Source organism: Pseudomyrmex gracilis, unplaced genomic scaffold (genome assembly GCF_002006095.1).
Source record: "Pseudomyrmex gracilis isolate BER0280 unplaced genomic scaffold, ASM200609v1 scaffold_243, whole genome shotgun sequence".
NCBI classification, from domain to species: Eukaryota; Metazoa; Arthropoda; class Insecta; order Hymenoptera; family Formicidae; genus Pseudomyrmex; species Pseudomyrmex gracilis.
Genome location: NW_018020827.1, coordinates 82,999 through 107,090, shown reverse-complemented (window position 1 = coordinate 107,090; position 24,092 = coordinate 82,999). Strand labels below are relative to the sequence as shown.

At 39.5% G+C, this 24,092-nt stretch overlaps 1 protein-coding gene across 1 annotated transcript in view; it reads left to right on the top strand.

Annotated features, from left to right (window-relative positions):
• Nucleotides 1-1,863: 1,863 nt before the first annotated feature.
• The window catches only part of LOC109859146, a 28,183-nt gene continuing 5,954 nt past the window's right edge, over nucleotides 1,864-24,092 (top strand). Inside the window, exons 1-3 of the mRNA XM_020437105.1 lie at nucleotides 1,864-2,009; nucleotides 2,550-3,047; nucleotides 21,033-21,087. Of these exons, the coding sequence (XP_020292694.1) occupies nucleotides 2,643-3,047; nucleotides 21,033-21,087 (460 nt within the window). The 5' untranslated portion in view covers nucleotides 1,864-2,009; nucleotides 2,550-2,642. The remainder of the gene's footprint in view (nucleotides 2,010-2,549; nucleotides 3,048-21,032; nucleotides 21,088-24,092) is intronic.

The following is a 24,092-nucleotide window of genomic DNA, read 5'->3' as shown; positions in this document are numbered from 1 at the left end:
AATGCTTTGTCTCGCTCGCACTCACTTGGTAGATGCGCCTGCGCATAATGACGCTCGACCATCTATGCCCATATTTGGACTTCGTGCGTCTCCCTTTCTCGGGCCTCGTGCCTCTCATTGCGAAGATACGCGACTAGCCAGGGTTGATTCTACCAGACCTGTTCCTTGCGTTTGCGCTTGCGATCAATGTAGAACAGGCTAAAGATAAGATTTAAGATTTGAGGACGACTATGAATGCGGACTCTCTCCTCTAGTATCACGAATCACGAGATGAGTTTGCCGCCAGTTACTTCGTTCCGAATATTCTCCGATCAGTTCCGATTTCTTATACCACAACCTTCAGGCTCTGTTTTCATAACACATACTCGTTTTTCTATTTATTGTAGAACGGGTTTTAGCAATCGAACAGTTTGTCAAGCATGACGCAAGATGGCGCCACTAATTCCGTTCTGAGGCCATTTTGTCTCTGGTTTTCTGTGTGCAAATGGAAAGGAAAAGGAAGGTAAGTCGTTACTCCACAATCAAAAGAAATAAAAAAAAAGAGGAAACGAGAAGCGAAATAGCAGATGATGTGCGATAAGAAATGTCATCTCGCACAACCCTATAACTCGGAACAACACTCTGCCGGAAGTACATAATATATAAATAAAAGCAAATGTTTTCTAAATTGAGGATTTACTGGTAGGTAGTCAAATATTTGTATATTGCACTACGTCGATTACAACTATTACAATTTGAATTAAACATGAGGGAGAGAAGAGGAATATAATTCTGGCGGATAAAACCAATAAAATAACAGACATAATGAAATGCAATAATATTTAAAACAAACCAAAAAGTTAGAAAACTTAAAAAAATATAAATAAAAAATTCTTTTTGTGAGTGGGTTATTCGAAAAGTACGTAGCGATTTTATTTTTTTCACTGAAATTTAAAGATTTAAAATTAATCTTTAGGCAATGGAATGTGTAAAAACGGAGAATTCAAGTTTTTAATAGGGCAAATTCGGTATAGTCTCCTTCGCCGGAAATTGTAAATCGATTGACGCATGAGCGTTTTAGACGACGTCGCGACGCCGTCATCACTGTCTTGCTTATACAATCCTCGTCATAATTCACGAGTTGCACTCTACTTATATTAGTTTTTTTTTCTTTTTGAGCGAGATTGAAAGAAAGCGCGCGTGGCATACAAAAGGAAGAGAAGCATAACAAAGGAAAAATAGCAAAGGGATGAAACTCGAAATGAGAATGAGAGAGTAAAACTAGCAAAACAACGAAGCAAAAAAGAAAAACAGTAATAATAACAAAGCGAAAGAAAGCAAAATATACAAGCGGAAAGAAAAGACACGGGTACAATAGCAATAAGTCAATAAGTAACTTTTGCAAAAGAGTTTGCTGAAAAAATATATCAATTACGAATAAGTTTCTAATATTTACAAATTTTATACACGGTTTAAAAAAAAAGCAGTTTCGTAAGTCAAGAACATTTTGATAAACGATCTCCCGAGAAATTTATTTCATAACGTGAACGTGTTATTAAATGATCTCGCGCATTTCAAGCGAGCGTTGAACCGTATCGCGACGAAAAAAATCTTATCGGCGACTATATTGTGGAACGAGCATCATATATGTGTGTGTGTGTGTGTGTATGTGTGCATTTTCTTCAGACGTCTGCTATCGGTAGACGACACACCACACCACCGCGAGATGCAACGGGGCTGTTTTTTCACACGCGTCACCCCGTACATTACGCATGCGCGCTACCGGCCGTAACGATCTCGCACGCGGAAAAGAGAGGGAAAGCCTCGAAAGGGACGAGCGGGCACAAGGGGCAACAGATGTCCTTCCGCATGACGCACGCGGGGTGGCTGTCCCCCGGTAGTCTCGCGGTGGTAGTGTCTGTGCGAGTGTCACGTTGTGGAAAGGTTGCGACGAGCGTCCTCGCTCGGGGGATCGAGTGTGTTTAGCTTTGTTAAGCACAGGATCTCTCGATAAACGCTCGTACGGATAGGTATAGTTGACACATCGAAGGACATTTCGCTTCTTTGTTTTACTATTCATAGCGATAACGATCCTAACTTACACAAAAGAGAGACACCGCGCCGTTCTCTCATTTAATAAATATTTCTAATATACGTGTGTATATGTATGTGTACATGATATAGACTTTATTTTCGATATGACGCGGATAATGACGTATTATACCAAACAAGGTCTACTATTTTTACCATCCACGGTTTGATCTTGTTGGAGAAAAATCATTTTGTTGTAAAAAGCGAAGGATAAACGCAGAAAACTGTTTATTACACGATACCGAACTAGATTTAATTTATATATTTGCAAAAAGCGGAAGTTTACAAATATTCAATTTAATATAGAAGAGAATTGAAATTTTCACTCATGTAAACATATCTACAGATATATTTCCAAAACAAACAAATGTCTAAAAGATTGCGATTTACCTGTTGAACCCGCTTAAAACTACAATAAACTTCTTACCTTCTCCACTTTATTATTCAACAGTATTTTCGAAAACTAATGCGTGTTTCAGGATTCGGTTCAAGAAATGCTCACACGTGATGGACACGCGCTGTAAAGTCTCGTCGTCTCTAGGAAGAGTATCTTCTGATTAACAGCGCGCGCGATGTGCGAGGTGTCGTCGAAGGGACAGCGAAGAACGTTTCGCGATCAGGATCCGCCGCGAATATGCAACAAGAGCGCGGAGAATCTGCTGCGGGACGAGCTCGAGTTCTCGCGCTCGACCCCGAGCTCGCCGACGGCTCTTCAACGCGCCGCCAGTCTCGAGAAATGTTTCAGCGAGCCGGAATTTTTCCAGAAGCAGCGCGAACTGCTCTCGAAGCACGAACAGCGGGCGAAAGAGAAGGAGAACGGCGGCGGCAGCGGCGACGGCGATAAAGAAAGCATCTCGCCCGTACGTGATACGAACGAAGACGATTCCGGAAGTGCGGCCGACGTTACCAAGAGCAGCGACGATTTCCTGAAGGAACTCTCCGCCAAAGTGCCTTTCCCCTCCAAACAGGCGAACGAGGTACGTGAAAATAATATAAGGTGACTTTCGGTCTTTAAACAATTAATATTTTTTGAAGAGTTAATCGAAATAAATATAATACATTTGCATTTAAAAATGAACGTTAAAAATGATAATTAAATTGCACTGTATATTCAAATACTTGTCCCTTTAAAATATTGAAGATACATTTTCATTGAAAATATCGGGTCACTAGATTAGAAAATAACAGGATATCGATTAGCCCACGTGTTTTTCTCTTCGTGTTTTCTTGATTTGCTTGATGACCTGTCGAAGATTAGAAATAAGAATGTCGTAAATATAATCGAAGATAAGCTAAATATATCGCGTGTTTTTCTTTCAAACGACATCTCGTGTGTAACGACGGTTAAAATATTTTAAGATATTTTTACAACAAACTGGATGCTGTTTAAATATTCTTCGCCATGTCGAGGAGATAACGTATCGCGTAAGTTTCTTATTTTAAACGCGCTACTACGTATTTCAATGGAAACGCATAAAAACTTGCGACAGACGTATGTGAATACTCGATATGTTTCCGTTTATATGGTTTGCACTTCAAAAAAAAAAAAAAAAAAAAAGCGACAATTAACAAGAGCCGCGCGATATATCACGGCAAACGTGACTGCCATTTTGCGGCAACAAAAATGCAGATAAAGTTCGCGCCGAGCATGAGTCACGAAAACGATACTTTTCCGCGGAGTTGAAAAACGTTTGTTGCGCGCGTTACCACTTGCGATATTAACGCTCAATGAACTCGAAAGGAATTATTATGTTTTCTTTCCGAGTTTTCTACAATTTTCCATTACATTTTGTCTCTCTCTCTTTTTGTTTTTTTTAGAGCCAGATAATGGCAAACTTTTTCCTTATAAATATTAAAAAAAGAAAGCATTGTCGTCTCCGTTTCGAATTTAAATCATTTTCAAGCGTTGGTTTAGAACATCGTTTGGAAATTATTGCTCTCGATCGATTAATTGTTTGCATCTTGATTCAGAGAGCTATCTTATTTTTTCTTCTCATTAAACAAAAAAAAAAAAAAAGAAAAAAAAAAGAAACGTCTGGCGAATCGCAGTTTTCTACATGTTTTGCAGCGTGTTGTTCCTAGAGACGAGAACAAAGCGGAAAGAGAAAACAATAGTTTATTCGCGGAAAACATTTCGTTCGAATTCGCGCATCACGAAGAGTAGTTACATCGTCAATAACGACGTCGCCGCCGTCAACGTCTGGTCGTGAAACGGTATTTCTCTGAAGAGATGTACACTCTCTATCGACCCGCGCGAGAATCTCGCCGAAATACATACCAAAAAGAAGCAGACACCTCGTTTCTTCTCGCCGAGGAAAGAATAAGTTTTTGAAATTCTATTTTACAATACGCGAGAATGCTCTTCTTTCTTTTTTCTTTCTCATGTTTTTTTTTCACACGACATACGCGCTCTACTAAGTTTACACTATATTGTGTATTTAACAAAATAACAAATGTTCCAACGATCGAATTTTTCTTTAACGTTTGTTAAAGAAAAATTAATTATCAGATATGTAAATATTAATCATAATAATTCTCAATATCTTTGAGACATTTTTAAATTTATTAGTTTCCACCTTTGTGTAGAAAAATACTTTGTTATGATTATTTCTTTAATAAATTATATCCGGCCGTTTACTTTTATTTCCGTTTAAGATATCGTTTAATGTTTCAAAACTTGAATATTTCAAAAAATTATTGATATATATCTATGGGAATTAATTTTAATTAATAGACTCGATCTTATAAGAGAAACTTCCAATTATGCGACGTATAAAGAGTAACGTTTTACATTCATTCGTTTTCTCACGCATGCCGATTCTTACGTCATATCCTTTATTAGACTTAATATGTAGGCTTCTCTTTCACGATACGGTACGCTGGACAAGTCGCGTAAAATTCGATTTCTTTATTTATGCCAGCGGAATTTCACGTGCGGGCGATAAAGTTGCGCAGAAACTAAGCTCTTATGCTACTTGATACGCGTATAAAACCCGCCGCTATGTTAGATATCCTTGGAGAGAGACTTGGGGAAATATCCCTTTCGTGTGTTTTTTACAGCTCTCCTTCACTTTCTTAAACTCTCATCATTTTTCCAACGGGTCTTGGTTTATGTAAAAACACACGCGACGTGTCGATTCGATCTCAGTTTTAACCAACCGTCCTTCGCGCGAATATATACAGGATCGCGTTTATTAGGAACTAAGTGACAAGCGCACGTCATATAGCGCGATGCAAAGTGTCTTCACGACTCGGCCAATTTTGAAAGTAGGTCAGATTTAATCTTTTAACAAGCTCGAAGTAACTCAACTTCGAACAGCACATCTCATTGTTGCGGCGAAGAAGTGTGTACTTCAAAAACAAAACAAAAAAAAAATGTTACAAAAACATTTGATATATATACGGTGAATCTGATATTTGATTCTCACTTTGTGAGAAAACACGAACGATCGTGTCGAAGTGGGAAACGCGGGACGGTCTTGTGGATGACAGATGTGTCGTTTTCGAAGTTCTCGAAACTGTCGCGTTTTAGTGACAGGCGGGCCAAGATTGCGGGACGGGACTTGCGAGGGGCTCTCAGATGAATTAGGTTCGGGCCTGCAAGGAGGAGGGAAGAAAGATGCACAGACCTCGCGGCAGGTTCCTTTCCACCGGAGGACTCGTCTGCCTTTGTGCGCGAAATTTGCGGATTAAGCGACGTTCACAGAGTCTGCACTGAACGTCACGATATTCCTCCGCATTTCAATCTTACTGTAATATTCCCTAAAATATTTTTTAACTTCTCCGTGTATCTCTTTGGTATATGTTTTGTTTTCGTTTGGCAATCTCAATTGTTCATTTTTGATCATTTCTGACATTTTGTGTCACGTTTAAAAAATCGTTTTCTTTTCGAGATAATGAATACAAGCGTATAAATGTTTCTTGCCGCTCGTAACTCAGAAAGATTGCGTTTGCGTTGCGTTACCGAACTGGCGTGGCGATAACGAAAATAAATTACAGCAATTACGCGATACTTGTAGTTGTATTCTCTCGCAACACAAACAACTCGCTCCCCTCCCCCATATCGCTTGTGACATAAGTTTCAGTTTGGTGAAAACCGGTTACATTCGCAATCGGAAAACGATATCAACCGTCGCATCTCTCTCGTCGCAAATAAGTACAATTGTAAAAAAGGTCTCCCGCGAAAATAACCTGCCGCAACGATCCATTGCGAACATTACGATGGTCTTCCGCGATGTCGTAAGGAGATATAGACCTTCGAGCGCGACGCGGCACGTTCGCGACGACGCGCGCGCAACGGCGAATCGAGATTTAGCTGGAAATTTGCTCGAAATACACCGGTTACATCGGTGCGCGAGGTCGTCGACCGGCGTTACGAGATATTGACGAGAAGGGCCGCCTATTTCGGGGGACGACGATTAATTGCCGACGTGAGGAGGAGAGCGAGCTCGGAAACGCGCGACCGATAAATATTCGATCGATCTTTCACCGAAGTTATCGCCGTTGCCGAGATTGCTAATAACATGGCTAATAACACGCCGATAACTCGCTCAAGTATATACCGTCTGATGCGTCCGCTAAGTTCAATCTCGAGTCTTCGATAGAAGATTAATCGTTCTATCGATATTCCTGCGATTTCTCTGACAGCTATACAAAAAACTATAAATAAAAATTCAATATTTGACGTGTCACGATTCATCAAAATTAAAATTAGTCCGCCAAAAAATGTCTATAGACATATGTAATATAAACTCTTTTTGTTTATAAAATTGTGTATAGAGTTAAATTTAAAAAATTAAATAGGGAGGCGCGCGCAAATTGTTGAGATTCTGGAGAAACCGACCAACCAGACGCGCCGTATCCCCACGTTGTATCTTCTGCGCGGTTTCGGTGTGAAAGCAGCCTATTAAGGTCGCGGAGACGCGGCGTGGTCTCCAACACGATCGGCGCAGCGCGCGTCCGTCCCGCCGTCAGTTCGGTGCTCATGCTCAATCTCGGAGCAGTTTTCGCCGCGATCTTTCGCTTCGCAGTTTCTAGTATCTCGATCAACAGCACGCAGTAGTAGTATTACCTTCACGGTGCGCACCAGTGTGACTCCACCGCACGCAGAGGAACGCATAGTGAGGTGTGTTTCGCCGTCTTTGAACGCCGATCTCCGGTACACACACGTATCTCGCAAGAGAACCGAGATTCCGGTTCGTCCTTTTCGATCCTTTCGCGTTCGCCGGCTACGACCGGTCGTTTCTAACAAAGCGGTTCGCTGTTGAAAATATTCGGGCGTTCGTGGCGAAGAACGTAACGATCGATAACGAATATAAATAACGGGAAAAGATTTTTACTCTTCGAGATATTTGCAATATTGTTTTGAGAGAAACAATATCGTCTAATAGCAAAAAAAAAAAAAAATCTATTCTTCAAAACAATACGCGAATAACAGTCCGATAATTTGTAACGATTATTCGCTCTGTGTTAGACATTTTAAACTCGAACATCTGCTGCCGTATATTGCACGCACGCGTGACGCAGAATCGTGACGCGAATGACGAGATGCCATATCTAGGTATGTGAGGCAGAGATGAAAAAATAGGAATATGATTATTTGATAAACAGAGAGACAACTGTTATATTTGATTTTATTTCAATTGTATATTTAATTTTATGATGTATGTTTATAATTTTATACTTTATATTTATCTTCATAATTCTTAGCGGAAATAACGTAACAGCGTACGGCAATTGCTGTCCGACCTACTAGCTTTGTTTTTCATTTTTAATATGTTTACATTGTTTATTAGTTCGAATCGCGAAAATTCAACCAATATTGATCCTCAAAAACAAAGTAATCAACATAGTATTTTGTATTATTCATAATGTTTTTGGTTTGTAAATTATAATATTTGCGCTTAGAATGTCCACTGAAGATGACTCAAATCAATAAAATCGAAACGTCTGGATATTAATCAAATTGAATAATTTTACACAACACCCTGCAACCGGTTCGAAAGGTCCTGTTCACACATACCATTTTCAAAGTAATCAAATTTTATTTTAAAAGATCTTATATTTATTATATAAAAATTACGTACATTAATGCGCGTGCATAAAACGTTTCTCGATTTGGTGACATCTAAGATCTAATGTTTCACGAAAGACAAGAGCGTTAATCGCGTTAAAAAACTTGCGCGCACCGATCAAAATTGCGCATAAATCGCGACGGTATCGCGCAGAGGATTTAATGGAATTTCAATATTTATGTACGAGCGAGATAATCGCGATTCTGTCTGGCGATAATAACGCGCGAGCGAGAGGAACGGCGCGTGTTATCCGCGACCGCGCGCGGCCTTCGAATTTCGTCTTCCTTTCGCGCCGCCTATGACGTCGCGACATGCGTGTAATATATATGACAAAGTGTAAATATACGAACCACGAACGTTTTGCGTGAGAGGGGACGACAAATGGAGCGAGCGTCGACGGGGACCAGTTGCGTAACGGTGAAGGAAAAACACGCCTTACTTCGCGTGCCTTCGCGACACGCCCGTGCGTTTATAAATGGAAAAATAAATGTCTTTGTATGTTTCTCTCGTAAATGCGCAACCGACGACTTGTGACAATTGTTCGATTTTTTCGCCGCTTATCAAAATTGTTGCCGTAAAGTGAGTATCGCCGGACAGCATCACTGTGACATTTGTTACAGAAAAAAATTCTAACAAAGGACTTCTACTCGTATAACGTTAGAAACTAATATTTAAAAACATCTTAAAAAATATTTAAAATATTGAAAACCACATGGTTTACTATTTACATATCTCATCATTTATTTCTTTACTAAATGTCCGATCGTTGGCAAATGTCCGGTCGTTTACTTTATTTGTTTTATTGCGTAGAGAATAAAACAAATTTCGCAGAAAGCTTACTTGACTCGAGACCTAATAAAATAATAAAAGAGATAGATCCTCGACTATTTGGATAATTCAGCGCGACGCGATTACTGTATACACGATACAAACGCTCCGCACACTTCCAGAGCGGCTACCAGTCTTGCAACATTAATTAAACCGCAAACTGGTTGCTCTCCCGGCAACTAGTTTCCGTACATCAGACACGGATTCTTTATACAGGGTGTGAAATCATTTCCGGCGCGAGAGGAATCCCGACTTTCCATCAAATTGTCGATACGAGTTAATTGACGTTGCGTTCGATAAATCATTTCCTCCTCTCGGGTAATTGAAGAGAAAAAAAAAAGATGGAGGGGAGAGACGCGGCGAGTTTCCAAGGGCATGCGGCACCCCTCACGCGAGTCGAGTGCGCGATTATCCCCCGTTCCTTCAATGCGTGCGATTATGAGAGCTCTAAAGCCGAGAAAGGCGATTCCGCTCTCGCGGAAATTGCACTCGCCATTGTTCCGTTTCTCCAGCACAGACAGTCGTGCTGAAGAAATTGAGCCGTCGTTGTTTTTTTTTCTTTTTTTCTTTTTTTCCTAGTTTTATTTTATTATACACATGACGAGTTCTTGACTTTGTAAGCGCAGCATCAGGATTGACTTCTCGACATCTTTTTTCTTCTTTAAGAAACTCGTACTTGACGAACAGCTTGTGAAATCCAAGCGCTGGACGTGCAAAATATTTTTTTTTAAGCGTAAATTAATACACGTATCGTAATTCGAAGTAATTTCAATTTGAAAAACTTACACTATTTGTTTACCTATTTTTACACTAACTTATTGATTTAAACAAAGTAGAGATAGAGAGAAGTGAACTAAACGCAAACGCGAGATTTCACTGCTAAATAGATATGCAATTTCAAAAGATATATACGCGGTGGATAGTTAACGTTAGACAGCTACGAGACGCGTAATATTAAAGTGAAAGATCGCATCGATCTGCATCACTACGTCGCGATCGATCGCGGGGTGCTAATTCCACGTTGCTTCGCGTAATGATGTTTTACTTTCTAATCAAAGGATACCACTGTCTCGAGCATTGACCGAGCAAGTGTTGTTGTTTTTTTTTGTTTAAAATTGTTATTTTTCTCGAGGCTGTGTAACGATCGGCAATTTGAGTTACAACGCGACAATGGAGAAATTTCTTCATTGAGATTAAGAACTCGAGATTGCAAAAATGTTTCACATTTTTTTAATGACGGATCGATTTTACTAAATCTTCGCGGCGTTCTGCTGATTTGCGCAGAGAAATCGTCGTTCTCTTCTCTTCAATATCGTTACCTTACCGCGTACACACTGCCGATTAAGTAATGTTAATAAGAACGTTTTATGATTTGTCTTCGATTGGAATTGATCATCTTTGGTATCGTGCACGCGCGATGCTTCGGACGCTTTCTAAAGACAGTCACACCGTGTTATCAAGCGGAATCTATTAAATCTCGTATTCGCGTGTGTACGCCCGTTAAGAAGAAGAAATAGACAGTAATAGTGTCTCGCGTAGATAGCATCTAACCGCCGTGGTAATACACCATGCGGTTTCTATAGAAGAAAGTCGCTGAGATTTCGCACTTTGCGGAAAATTTTCCGTCAAGGTTTTATTAACCTTTTCGCTCCGGGGATTTTTCCTTTAAAATTGACCTCGCATTTTAGCTGAAAAAGTTAATAATAACCTGCTACCCCCCCCTTCAAAGTTAATTTTGAAGGTCAAAGAAGTAACCAGGATTTTTTTCAATNTCAAAGTTAATTTTGAAGGTCAAAGAAGTAACCAGGATTTTTTTCAATTTTTTTCCTAAATTTAGTGCATTAAATTGACCTTATAAACATCTATTACGTTCGCTTTTCTTGCTGGTCCATATATGGACCAGTCCCGGAGCGAAAAGGTTAATAACACGGAAATATAGTAAGAACAAATGTGTAACAAATATTTTATTTAAACGCCGTGAAAAAATATTCTCTCTCTCTCTCTCTCTCTCTCTCTCTCTCTTATATTTCTTACTTATTGTTTTGTTTAATTTAAAAGTGGAAAGAAAAATTCGACGTCGCGGAACTTTTCGATAAATAAATTTAAAAAAAATTTGATAAACGGGATGTACATAAGGAATTAAAACGTTTCTCGATCGCGAATAATCGTTCGACACCTCGCTAATCGCGCGTTAACACTTTTTCATCGCGGTCATTGCCGGCGGAACATGCAAAAATAATCGAGCGGCGGCTATTACCGCTGAGAGCAGATGCAGCACACCCCTCTCTCTACTCTCTTTTACTCTTTTTTTTTTCGAACGATAAAATGTTGCGGACGCGATCCTGAAAAGAAAGAGAGAGAGAGAGAGAGACACAGGTACTTTTTGTTTTACATAATCCTGTACACACGCGCAGAGAGAGAAAACGGGGTTTCGCGTGGTGTTCGCCAGGTGTTCGCTTTTGTGATCCGAGCCGTTCCGATTGGACGTACAGATACAACGGTTCGGCTTCAATTAGCATACATTTGCTTTAAGGTGTGTGAGATTTACTTTGTTACAAGAAAATTACTACGAACCGAACTTTAAAAAAAAAAAAAAAATGTAAAATACTCTGTATATAATTGGTAATTATAAAATGTTCTGTATATAATTTTTAATTATATACAGAGTATTTTACATTCAAAATTAGAAACTAATAATTAAAAATGTATCTAAAAAATTACTAAAACAATTGAAAAATGTTATGATTAATATTTTCATTTCTAATAATTATTTCTTCAATAAATAGCTATTAGACGTGCGTATTCGGTCATTTGTCTTAATCAATGTCAGAAGAGTTGGAGAGTGTGAAATTGTTTTATTAACCGTCACTCGTACGAGTGAGAGTCAGTCGCCTTTGAGACGCATTTCGCTATTGTCGTCTGTCGTGCACGGCATTTAACGCTGCGGTGGCAGAAGCGCCGCAATTGTCTCGCAGTAGCGTTTTACTTTCTAACGATAGCGCACGCATCTCGCCGTGTTTTATCTTTTTCCGACGAAAGAACTTCACGGCGCGTTAGCGCGACTCGCGAAAATCGTTCGCAAAGGCCGCGAATTTGTTCTACATGGGAAAATTCGTCGCGCTCGTCAAGCACCGGACAGCTCATGCTAATTTTCGTCGATTTTTGTTGAAAAACTGCGCGCGCGCGCGAGTTTTTATCGTTTTCACGCGCTCGTGAATACATAAAGAAAGTATCTCGTAGAGAGAATTTTATGTTTAAACGTATATAAAAAAAAAAAAAAAAACAAATAAAATTGCTTTAAATATTGTGTCTAAAATACACGAACACGTGTTTATTTTATTTATTTTTTTTTTTGTTTTTCAAATAAAAATTGCGACTTCTCGTATACTAGGGCGCGTACGCTAACACATTTCCTACGTTAATTATCAGATAATTAATCAGATAATAACTGAAATAACAAATTGACACAAGATAGTATCTCTAACCGTCAAATATATTGTTTGTATTTATTATTTCTGACTACCAAATATTTGTGCTAAAGAAGGACAAGAAAAAACAAACACGAGAGAGAAGACACGCTTTCTATCAACGGGAGGTCGTTACGCGTCTCTCTAAGTACATTTACTCGACTTTTACAGTTTAACCTTGTGCATCAGTGAGACGCTTTTTTTCACGGCGCGTTAACGACGCAAAAAGCGGGATGTAATTTATAACGCGGTCCGAAAAGGAGACACGATTTCTCGTATATCTCCGGTTATCAACGCGCGCGCGCGCGATCTCTGAAAGCGCGTATAGAGATGCGAGAGCAAGTTCAAACGCGCGTAAAGAGACGCGACGAAGTAATTGAAGTGATCGATGTGCTATAACTCTTCTCATCCTGATGGACAGGTATATTCGATCGAACCGATACCTGTGTCGCTATGTAAGTCACGCCCGAACTTTCTCATTGGCGTGAAAAGCAACCACTATCTTATCTGTACAGTTTTACGAAGCGCTAATAAAAATATGAACAAGCAAACGCTAATTATTTTATAATTATAATTGATTTCTGATTTATTGTATATATATATGTGGGACTGTATAAATATATCTACGGATGCAGATTGTCTAGTCAAACTTTCTAATTAACATTTAAAACAACGCAGAAATGCAGAAAAAATTTTAAAAATCTTTATATAAAACATGAAATGTGATATAAAAATTAACGTAAAATCTTACGCGCCAATTCGCGACTACCAGTCCTCGACTTTCATCGTGCAACCACCTTCACAAACGGTTATGGGATAAATGTCGTAGATAAGATATGCAGTAGCGCATGTCGAATTTCTAAAATGTCTTAAATTACGGAGTCACGCGCGCGTAAGGGAGAAAGGCGGCGGAAATTCAATGTCTCGCTGGAAAACAATCTGGCTCCGCGCGATTAATCTCGCGTCTCAATTTTCGCACGTTCGACACCTCTCGTCGATAGAGTGCAAAAAAACTGAGAAAAAAATAAACTATAAATACAGGTTTGTCACTTTTCAACACGGCTATTTTTTTTTTTTTATTGCACGGTACAATTAACTTGTAAAAATATCTGTTTAAAAGAAAATCGATTGTGTTCTAAATTATCACGAATTTATCGACTCTTTAATGCGGCTGTCAGTTGTTTGTTACTCCCGTTCAGGGAGAGATGCACCGGAACAACTTTTCAATTAGCCGCAATTTCCAACTCGCTTGCGGCTTCTTCGATCGGCGTCTCTCTCTCTCGATCGCCGCACCTGTGCCGCAAAGTTACACAGTGCCGTTCTACCGACGAGACGAACTTTGCACTCGACTTTACGTCCGCGGAAGTCGGACGCGATTTCCAGTGCCTAGTTTTTTGTTGTCTTTATTTGAACTTGATGATTTTGTGTTTATAATTTTACGCAAATATAATAATTTATTTTTTACACATGTACTTCGCGTATTTTTCTTCACCGCGATTTTATTTTATTGGTAAAAAGCAGCGTGAATTTTTCGCACACTTACACGATAATAACGTGTGTGTCGTTTACAAGAGATTTTGTAAGACATCGTCTTAATCGCGCGTAAAAATCACGCTGTTGACTCGGTGCGATAAAAAAAAAAAAAAAGAAACCATTCCAGGAATCGTCGCAAACGCGCCGATCGAGGCTCGATGGTGGTCTGCTCGTCGATTATGAGAGAGTGAAAGTGCCGCGGTGATACAAGTGCTTTCAGATGGGGAAGCACGTCGTTTTCTCGGCTCGGATTCAGTCGCGCGCGCGAGATCTCGTTGACTCTCGATCGCGTTGTTCGTTTTTTTTTTTTTTCACTTTTGTTTGAAAATCTAATATGCGTTCAAGAACCGATAAATTATTCGCGATTCTCGCGTCAATAATAACGCGATAACAATCGAGGAAAGAAAACAAGAGTGTTTTCGCTCGAAGGAGATTTATAACGACGGTGATGCGAATCGCGTCAAGTGTATGCATGTTCGATACATTTTCTGCGCTCTCCGCGTGTTTTTCTGCGATGAGTATCGGTAATTGGTATATTATATTTGATTTTGGTTTGCACAAATAACGATTCTTCTTTGAGCGGTTCCCATCACTTTTCTCTCGTACAAATTGCTCATAGAACTTTCGAACGAAAGATGTGGTGTCGGACAAACGAAATGGTTTGACGCGATTTCTATCGTAAAGTCACACCTTAAAAAAAAAAAAAAAAAAAAAAAAATACCGAAGAAACTCGGTCGCGCGTTCAAGGTATACTCTGGTCCGAAAAAAAGTTGCCTCTGTACTTGGTATCGTTACAATTGGATTTTTACTTACGTCGTTGTTCTTTTTTTTTTATAGAAAAGCGTAGACGGGAGATAATGCAATGTCGATGGAACTTGTTGAGGGAAGCGTAAAAAGATCATCCAAGGCTCTTTTAAACGGCTAAAGATACTTTGCTGTTTGACGCGTATTCTATTTTTACGCGAGTATCTCCTGAACATTGCGGGCACGATAGATAGACATACTTTTTTTTAAAGCAAGGTTCTTGCGTCAAAATACGCAATAAAAGAGCACATCGTCCTTGATGCGTGCGCGTGTGTGTGTATGCGCGCGCGCAGGCGGATTATTAATTATAAAAGCGGAATGACGCGATGTGTGTGTGTGTGTGTGTTTTTGTGCGACGAGAGGGCACTGAATATCGCGTAGGAATGTCAGCGAGCTTGCCTCTTGCCATATAGGAGAGATAGCGTAGATAGCGTAAAAAGAGAGGTACCCGTTACAACGCACACGGGTCGCGTGCTCCGCAACCGCAACGGCTCGGTTCGAGCTCGTCTCGGCTGTCAGTTCGCGTCGCGCGCTCGAGCGAGCGAGCCGTAAAAGAGCTCCGAGAGGTGTGCGTGCGCGTAGTTGTTGCGGCTACATAACAACATAAAACGATACACGCCGCGCGCGAATAAGAGTAAAAGTAACAAAATAACTTTCGTATTGGCGCATCGCTTCGATCGTCATCTGCTTGACATCGGGAAAGATTCAGCGATCCGGTGCTTTTCGCGATCCCTCGTCGACGACGGTGGCATCGTAACAACATCCGTCTCGGTACGTGTAAAAACGCAACTGATCGAGATTGTTACCGAAGCGATAGGATAGGATAATACGCGCGAGAATTCCGAGAACCGCAAATTTGCATTTTTCTTTGCCGAAGGAAAAATCGAGTTTTTTTGCTAATTGTCTCAATGATCGGACGTCAGTTAAAAGAGTATTAGATATGTGATAATGTGTTATTAGATATTTAAAAATATTTTTTTAAATATTAAAATATTAAATTTAAAATATTAAAATAAAACTTTATAGGATAAAATTTTTGATAAAAATTATAATTGTGAAATGAATATTAGTTTTATTATTTGAATATTAAACATAAGAAGAATTTCTTCTTTTAAGTATTTTTAAGATACATACTTTTTAAATATTAATTTTCTTTACATGTAAGCACGTTGTTAAAATTTATTTTGTTCATAAATATCCGGTCAGTATAGTATCTGCCATTAGAATATTTATTAAATAAATTGTTTATTTGCTTGTTAGAGATGAAATGCTTTAAAAACGCATACATATCGTAATAATGTTCGAATGATTTTTACATAACAAAGTAACCAACACTTGCTAGTTATTTATATCGTCGATAATAAATATTATGAAACGAACCAGAGAGTCGGACGGTCTATATCGCGGCGCCGTCGATAATTATCATTTAAGACAATCTAGCTTGCGGATTTAAAAAAGAAAATGACACAACATTCTCGTCGTTACTTTGCAACGCAGTTGGCATTTTCGAAATCTAAACGCACACATCGATAAACACACTTTTTCGCATTAATAATCGCAAGACTAATCTCAAAAAGTGTCATCCGTTATATTTATGTATCGTCTTTGATTGAGAACGTCTCGTGTGTCATTAAAACATATCGTGTGCGGTTAATAATAGGGTTTGTGCTTCCCGCGTAACTCGTTCAAATTAAACACGGACGTGTTCGAGCAACAAGAAAAAAATGTAGCGATATTAAAAATTTGATTATCTTTAAATTAAATTGATCTTTAGAGCAAGAAATAATTAAGTAGATCGTAATGTTGGACAAAAAAAAAAAAAAAGTAAACTGTAATTAGAAAAATGGTTCGTTTAGCGCGCGATAACTGCGTATCTTCTCGCAGTCAATCCGCCGGGCGGTATAATTACACCGATACCGCGCAATTTATAATATCGGGATATTATTACGTTTTACACACGCCGCGCTTTCGCAACTCGCGAGAGAGTTTGCTACATAGCGGTCGAACTGGTTTCGATCGTAAATTTATTAGGAGGAAGAGGCGCCGGAAGAGAACTTAGCCGGGAGAAAGCGCGCGCCACCGGTGGACCCGATTTCATCACGTAACCCGTCGAAGCCTCGCGAAATTACACTCGCTCGTTATGTCAACGTTGAATTATCGGCGCGAGGAACATCGAATCGCGCTCCCAGTTTTTCGCGATCAAGGTCGGTCGGGAAAATTGACGCGTTTTTATTTTACATCCGAAATAATACGCATCATCCTCTCGCACACGTAATGCGCGTTTGCGAGGAGTGTCACGATTGCGAGCGATACCAATTTATACTCCCGCGTTGACTTCCGAGAATCGTCGGAGGATTTATAGATGACGGGTTCGCGCGCATCACAATTGTCGTTCTGTGTCGAAGAGAACGCACGCGTTTGTTAAATCGACCGTTTCGGGAACAAGCTCTCGCCGATAAAAACTAAGACGGAAGATAAGAGACCTCAGCAGCGAAGAGACAACAACTTCTATATCCTCGCGGAGAGCGTAATTTTCTAAAGAAAAAAAAAACGCAAGATACGACACGGCGGTTTGGATTTCCTTTTTCGTGCGAAGCTCGCGTCTCTCCAACTGACGATGATGATCGCTTCTCGTCGCGGAGAAAACTCGTTTTGAATCCACGTTGTGGAAAAAAAAATGTCTAAGTGGATTGTGTTACGACTTGCATTCGTGCCGCGCGTATATGCAAATGCACTTTTCTTCGGACCGTTGTTGCCGCGCCGATGCGTTACGTGCAACTCATCGAGCGAAACAAGCCGATGAGTTGTTACGATGGAACGTATGTACATACGATTCGTATAGATGTGAATGATTACGTTCGCGACGCGCGATGAAAGTATCTTAGACGCATACCGGAGAGGTTTTAATCTTTGCCGGTGAATAATGCGCTAGCGGTGAAATATCGGATCGACATTTTATCAATAGAAGCCGAGATTGCGTGTCGAAAAACACAAATTCATATTTGCTATATAATTTTAAGTAAACAAATAATTTATAATCAATATTAATTATATAATAATTTAATTATTAAATAATATTAATAAACATAATTAATAATATCCATTTTTTTGTTTTTAATTTTCTTTTGTATTTAATATTGAAGCGATTCAAATCCGTTAAGAGAAGCACAAATTCTATTTATTGTGCACTCTTTGGTGTGGATAAATTCCATTGCAGATAAGAAGTACCAACATACCGCTCCAAATATTGTATCTTGATCCGACAGATAATTAAGTTTTCTGGTCGTCTCTCAGAATGTTTCAGGAAAAGAACATAAGTACGTGCTGTCTGCGGAGCAGGAGATTTATTAAATAGAGTTATTTCGTACAATTACGATGATAAGTAAGCAAAAAAACTTTGAACAAATGCTATGATTTAAGAAAATAATTGGTACTAATTTAGTTCGAGTACAATGCCACGTATTTTCTACCTATAAATGTGATCTCATAAATCTCCGGTTTTGCGGCCTTTAATTACACTTGTCCGGTTCAACATTAAATCTTGTACAGAGAGTTGTTGCTTCTACCGAGAGAGAGAGAGAGAGAGAGAGAGAGAGAGAGAGAGAGAGAGAGANGAGAGAGAGAGAGAGAGAGAGAGAGAGAGAGAGAGAGAGAGAGAGAGAGAGAGAAGAAAAGATATAGAGATCTAATTGCACATATCTTCTAGCGCGAGTTAAAATGTTTTCATAATGTTATTATAAAGACGATGTGCGTTAACTTCCTCATGCGTATTTTAATTCCCAAACATCATATCTCGAATTAATATTTTGATGAAACGTCATATACATACACATAGGTCACATACACGTATAAGAGCGCCTAATTAAAAACTTCATTTACATAAAAGGCCCCACCGCAAAGAACATCGACTGTCCTCTTCCCTCCAAAGCGCGCCATCTGGACATTTTCATGTTTTTCCTGCCGCGAACGCGACGAAGCTGTAAATGCGTGTAGATTGAGTAACCACCGCCGACAATTGCGCCGCTCTCCCTCCCATTTGGTTGCATCGTGCGAGAAATATTAATACTTTCGACTTCCTTCCGGGGGAGAAAGAGAGGAAGATCCGGGTGTGGCGAGCTCCCCCTGAATCCGTCGTTAACTCGTTCCTACCCGATGTGTATATACACACACACACACACGCGTACGTAAACACGCGCTTCGCGACAGGGGGCTGAAACTTTAAACATAAATACACACACACACACATTCCGTCTCTTTCGTACCGTCGCTTCTCCTATTTTTGAGCGTAAATGGGATAACAATGAGCAAACACACGCGCCGCGGTGAGGTTCCATATTTAATACTCAGGTGGATGGATGCTTCGCGAAATTGCTCTTACGGTCTATATACGGTGGTCGTTGCGGTTTTGTTTCGCGAATAGGAGAAACGTCGAATCGCGCGCGCAAATCGTAACGCAGAACCGATCCCCCCTCCCACATCTCCTAATATTCGTTTTCAACAACCTGATTTTCGCTTCTGCAGAAAAAGTACATTTTTTTTTCGTAATATTATTTTAAATTTATCGTGCGAACAATTTGCGTTCAACGGAATTTTATGTAAAAAAAAACTTTATCGTACGCGATATTTATTACATCTAATTTCTATCTCCTCTTTGTTAGTTTGTTGCACAATATTCAATTTTTTCGTTGAGTGTATTTTTTTAACAATTAAAACTGAGATTCATCTCGGGCTCTGAAGTCTTTAAACTAATAATATGATTGGTCGTTTAAGAGCCGTTCGCTGGATGTTAATGCGGGAAATATGTCTATATATATATATGTGTGCGTGTGTGCACATATATAATCGAATTCACGTTTTTCACGTGAGTTTTTTTCATTGTATTTTTTTAACTTATTTGTTATTTTACTAAAACTTGTTTTTATTTACTCATTAGTTTTTCATCTTGTTTGTCGTTATATTATTTTTTTCCACTCGCATGTGACGTTCGAAGAAGCGTCACTATCAGCGAACGAAATGGCGAGCGGAAGTTCTCTCGCGATAAGTAAACGAGCCTTCGGCTCGGGATGACAGTGATGTGTGCGCGCATAAATTAATGTAAGAAATTTTCATTTTATATGATTAAAACCCATACGTTATAATCTCTATTTTCGAGAATTATACACCTGTAATATTAACTTAATCCAGTGAACGAGATCTTTTTTTTTGATTATTTCTTCTTCATGTTACCGCGCGGCAGACCCGAAGGGGATCTTCTTGCCAGATAACGGAAACAAATTGCGCGGTTTAAGAGGAAGAAAACGATTTTCCCAGGATTGTGCGTGTCTCGCGTGTTACGCGCGTATCGCGAATGACTAATTTCATATGATTAACGTTGCGCGCTTGATAGCTGACATTGCGCGATTAACGCATGCTTTTTCCGCGCGCGCGCGGTAGTACTTCGTTTTCGTTGTATTTACATGTTCCCTTAGCGATTATGACAGGCCGGTGAACAGTCTCTAATACATGCCGGATAGAAAACCGCCGCAATTACACAGTCATCATCGTCATCATCATGTTTCAGATAGCGACCGGAAGCGGTGGTTTTATCCGATTTTACACGAGTCCGCGGAAACGGACGGAGTTTTGCAAAAGTCCGGGAGTGTCTGAGATCGCGATCGCGCGAATGAGAATGCCGTTCGTCGTGTACACACAGTAACGTGTCTGAGTAAGAGTGATATCTCAGTGAAATCATCGATGACGATGAAACGACGGGAACAAACAGTGTAACGACGCCTGCGGACGCGACTTTCGATTCCTCTTTGCCTTCACAAGCGAGTAGGCAGATGCGAAAGCGGAGTTGTTTTATTTTTACCGCCTCTCTCTCTCTCTCTCTTTCTCTCGTTTCTCAATAGACGAGCGAATACGTCAGCTAAACTTTGTACTTGTAACAATTTTGATTGTGTAATTGTGATGTAACGAGACGCATTTGTCATAATAATTTATTAGGTGTGCGTGTTGAATTCTCCGTCAAAATTGCTTTGTGATAAAATGTGTTTCGATCGATTCAAACAATCGATCCGTCAAATTTTAACGTACGACACGCACGTCAGTTACAAACTACGTTTATTTTTAAAACTCGATTAAACACGCAATTATGTGAAATTATTTAAATAGCTCGTGTTCGCGTCGCGCGGTATTTAGCGCACGATATTCGACAACGTGTTCTCGCTCGGTAACTGTAATTATAATCCGTTAATCAAGCCTACGCATGTTTCAGGTGATCACTAACGGTCTCAAGTGCGACTCGGACGACATCGACGGTTTGACAAACGGTGAGTCATACAACACTTTTCTATCTCTCTTTCTCTCCTTGTCTCTTATTATTATTATTTTTTTTTTCATTCATTCCTCTGTGAACGAGCGTGCTTGAATGATGGGAGTGACACGACGTTAAATTCATTGACTCGGTAGCGCCTTAATTTCATTGACGAAATTCCGCTGCGAAGGGTCATCAATGAAACTGTTCAGGGCTGTACCGAAGTTTCGAATTTTTGCTTCAAGTTTACAATTGTTTTTTTATATTTTTGTTAAACATAAAACAATTTTTTTTTGTTTTCCAATCGTTTCAAGAACTCCGCAAAATAGACAAAATGGTCCCCAGGTTAGGTCGGAGTGAATAATTTCGCTCTACGCGAGCGAGAACGTGAAACGCTTTGTTTTTTTTCTCCTCGATTGACGCAACCCGTCGTTCTCGTTCTTCGGCGAGAGAGATTGCGACGGCCCTGACTTTGCCCTTTCGGTCATCTCCCGAGCGAATGTAAAGCGCGTGTGCCTGCAACAACGACGGCGGCAGCGGCGGCGATTCACGGCCGCATTTTCTCACGCTACTTCAGCTGCTTCTTGCTGCCGGTGCAATGATCTCCCTCTTTCGTGGCCGCACATCTGTCTGAAAATTACGTTCCGAGCTCTGCAGGCTTCTTCATCCCTTCTATCTCTTTCTCTCTCCCGCCTCGTCTCGTTTAATTCGAGATCCGACGTATCACATCTCGCCGAACAGAACACTCCCTCATTCTCCTGTTTCTGTCTGAAATTAATCGTTTGACACGCTTCGAAAGTCGAAATAAACTTTCCGATTTGTGTAACTTCCTCGTCACGTAATTCATCATTAGATAATAGCGAACAATTTTGTCAATTTCAGGTAAATTTTATACTGAAAATTTTATTTTCGCATGAACGTGTGTAATAGTAAAATCAGTTGGCGGTGATAAAGAGTTAGGTAAGCTTTGACGGTGAAAGCAGGAAGAGAACAGGACGCGCAACAGGATATCAGATTCCCATCTTGTTCGCTGATTATTTTTACTTTTATTATGTCATTTTTTGTTTTGGGTTTTTAATCCGCAATTATCGATAGAAAAAAACTTCAAGATCGTTTTTTGTGATATTTTTAACAAGTCTCTGACAATCTCTTTCACCGGGATTCAAGGGTAATTACCTCGCTGCAACGAGATGCGCGGAATGATATTGCGATTTTATTTAAGATTTTCATTGTTAGTCAATAATTAACGATTATACCGTAACCGCGATTGTACGTCGTTAATTATTATTATTGTTGCGACTTTGTTTCTCTCTCGAATTTTACATCTTCTCCGAGTGGGATGTGCGCGCAAAAACAAAAACACGTAATTGTACACAACCGTTGTCTAAAAGTCTACGTGTTGAACACACCAAGTGGCGAATTATCACGTCGGTGAGACAGCGCGTGAGATTTTGTTTTGCGTAACGAAATAAATAACATTGATCGTAAAAAAATCACATGTGAAAGTTACGTAACCAAGTGATATGGAAAAACAATGTTATGTCGCAAAACGGTGTTTTATATTATTTACGGCATCTCGCAAATGTTTGACGAGCGAGCTGTGTATAATTGTTTAGGCGCAAAAGTGAGAGTTGCGTTTTTTTTTTGTTCTATCCGCGGAGAGACCGAAGAAGAAAGTGTCACTCGGGGGGGAAGGATATTTCGAAACGCTTACTTTCGATTTGATATCGCAACAAGCCTTGCCTCGTTATTTCGGACGCTAATATATATATTTTTTAAATGTATCTCTGGTTTTTTTTTTTTTTTTTTTAAAGCAAATTTGTTGCGTTGTGTTCTGCGAGACAGTAAAACACGCGCGCGCGTTTAACAACGTCGCGCCTCGCCGGACGTGCACGCGCAAAATTCACTTTCCGCTCGTAAAATCTATCAATCCGGGATCCGGTCCAGTGATCTCTCGATGATAAAGTTCTTCGCTTAAGCAAGCGAAATTACATTAGTTCGGAAAACGATAGAAAGTTCTCGCGAGACGAAACATTTCTTTCTCGCCGAAGTTCTTCTGTGTTTTGGTGATTAAATTTAACAGTTCGCATCCTTTTAAGTCGGACGAAAGAAATGTTGGTGATTCACAGATCGGCTGAATATGATCGAAACGTCAGAATTACTTTCGTTTATTTCTATCACCGGTGAATCGTAGCTACACCGAAAAAATTTATATTCTCGTAAGTAGAAGATTTTATACTTAAAAAATCTTCTTAAAGATTCTAGATGATATTCTTCTGAAATTAAGAATATAATTCTTTATTTAAAAATATAGTCTTTTTCGATAGTGAGATATATATGTTTTTCTATAGAGGCTTTTTATATTCTAATCAGTATATATTATTATCAATATTACTATTTAGAGGATTTTCCTCTTAAAATAAGAAACTCTTCTTGGCGCCTATTTTAGTATAAAATATACTTAAAGTAAGTGGGATGTCCTCAAAACAAGAATACAATTTTTTCGGTGTAATAATACTCGTTTCCGGATCTTTTCTTTCGGTTTTTTTTTTTTTTTGCACTTTTTCGGGATCCCGCCGTAAAATCCACACACGCGGCTTTGTTATTTTCTTGAATTTCTGAGAATATTTCAGATCTGTGATCAACATCAACTACATATCGATGTGACGCGATCTCGTTTGTAAACAATTGCGCAAGTCCATGTGTTGCAAATACATTACGAAATTTTTTTTTTTCAATTCTGATAACGAGATTTTATCTCTGTCTGATCGTAGCCGCAGATTGTGCGACTTCGGACGAGACGTAATTGCGCGCGTAATAGAGAATTATGTCATCGCGTGTGTGTAATAACAACGACTGTGTCAAGTCGATGAGTGAAATTCAATCAAGTTTCTCCGTTAAAATGCAGAAAAGCTACAGACACGGCACGTGGTGTGTGTGTGTGTGTGTGTGTGTGAGCGCCGCGCGCGCCTCTTTTACAATCCTGTTATCCTGTTACCTTCATGCATCTATCTTTACTTT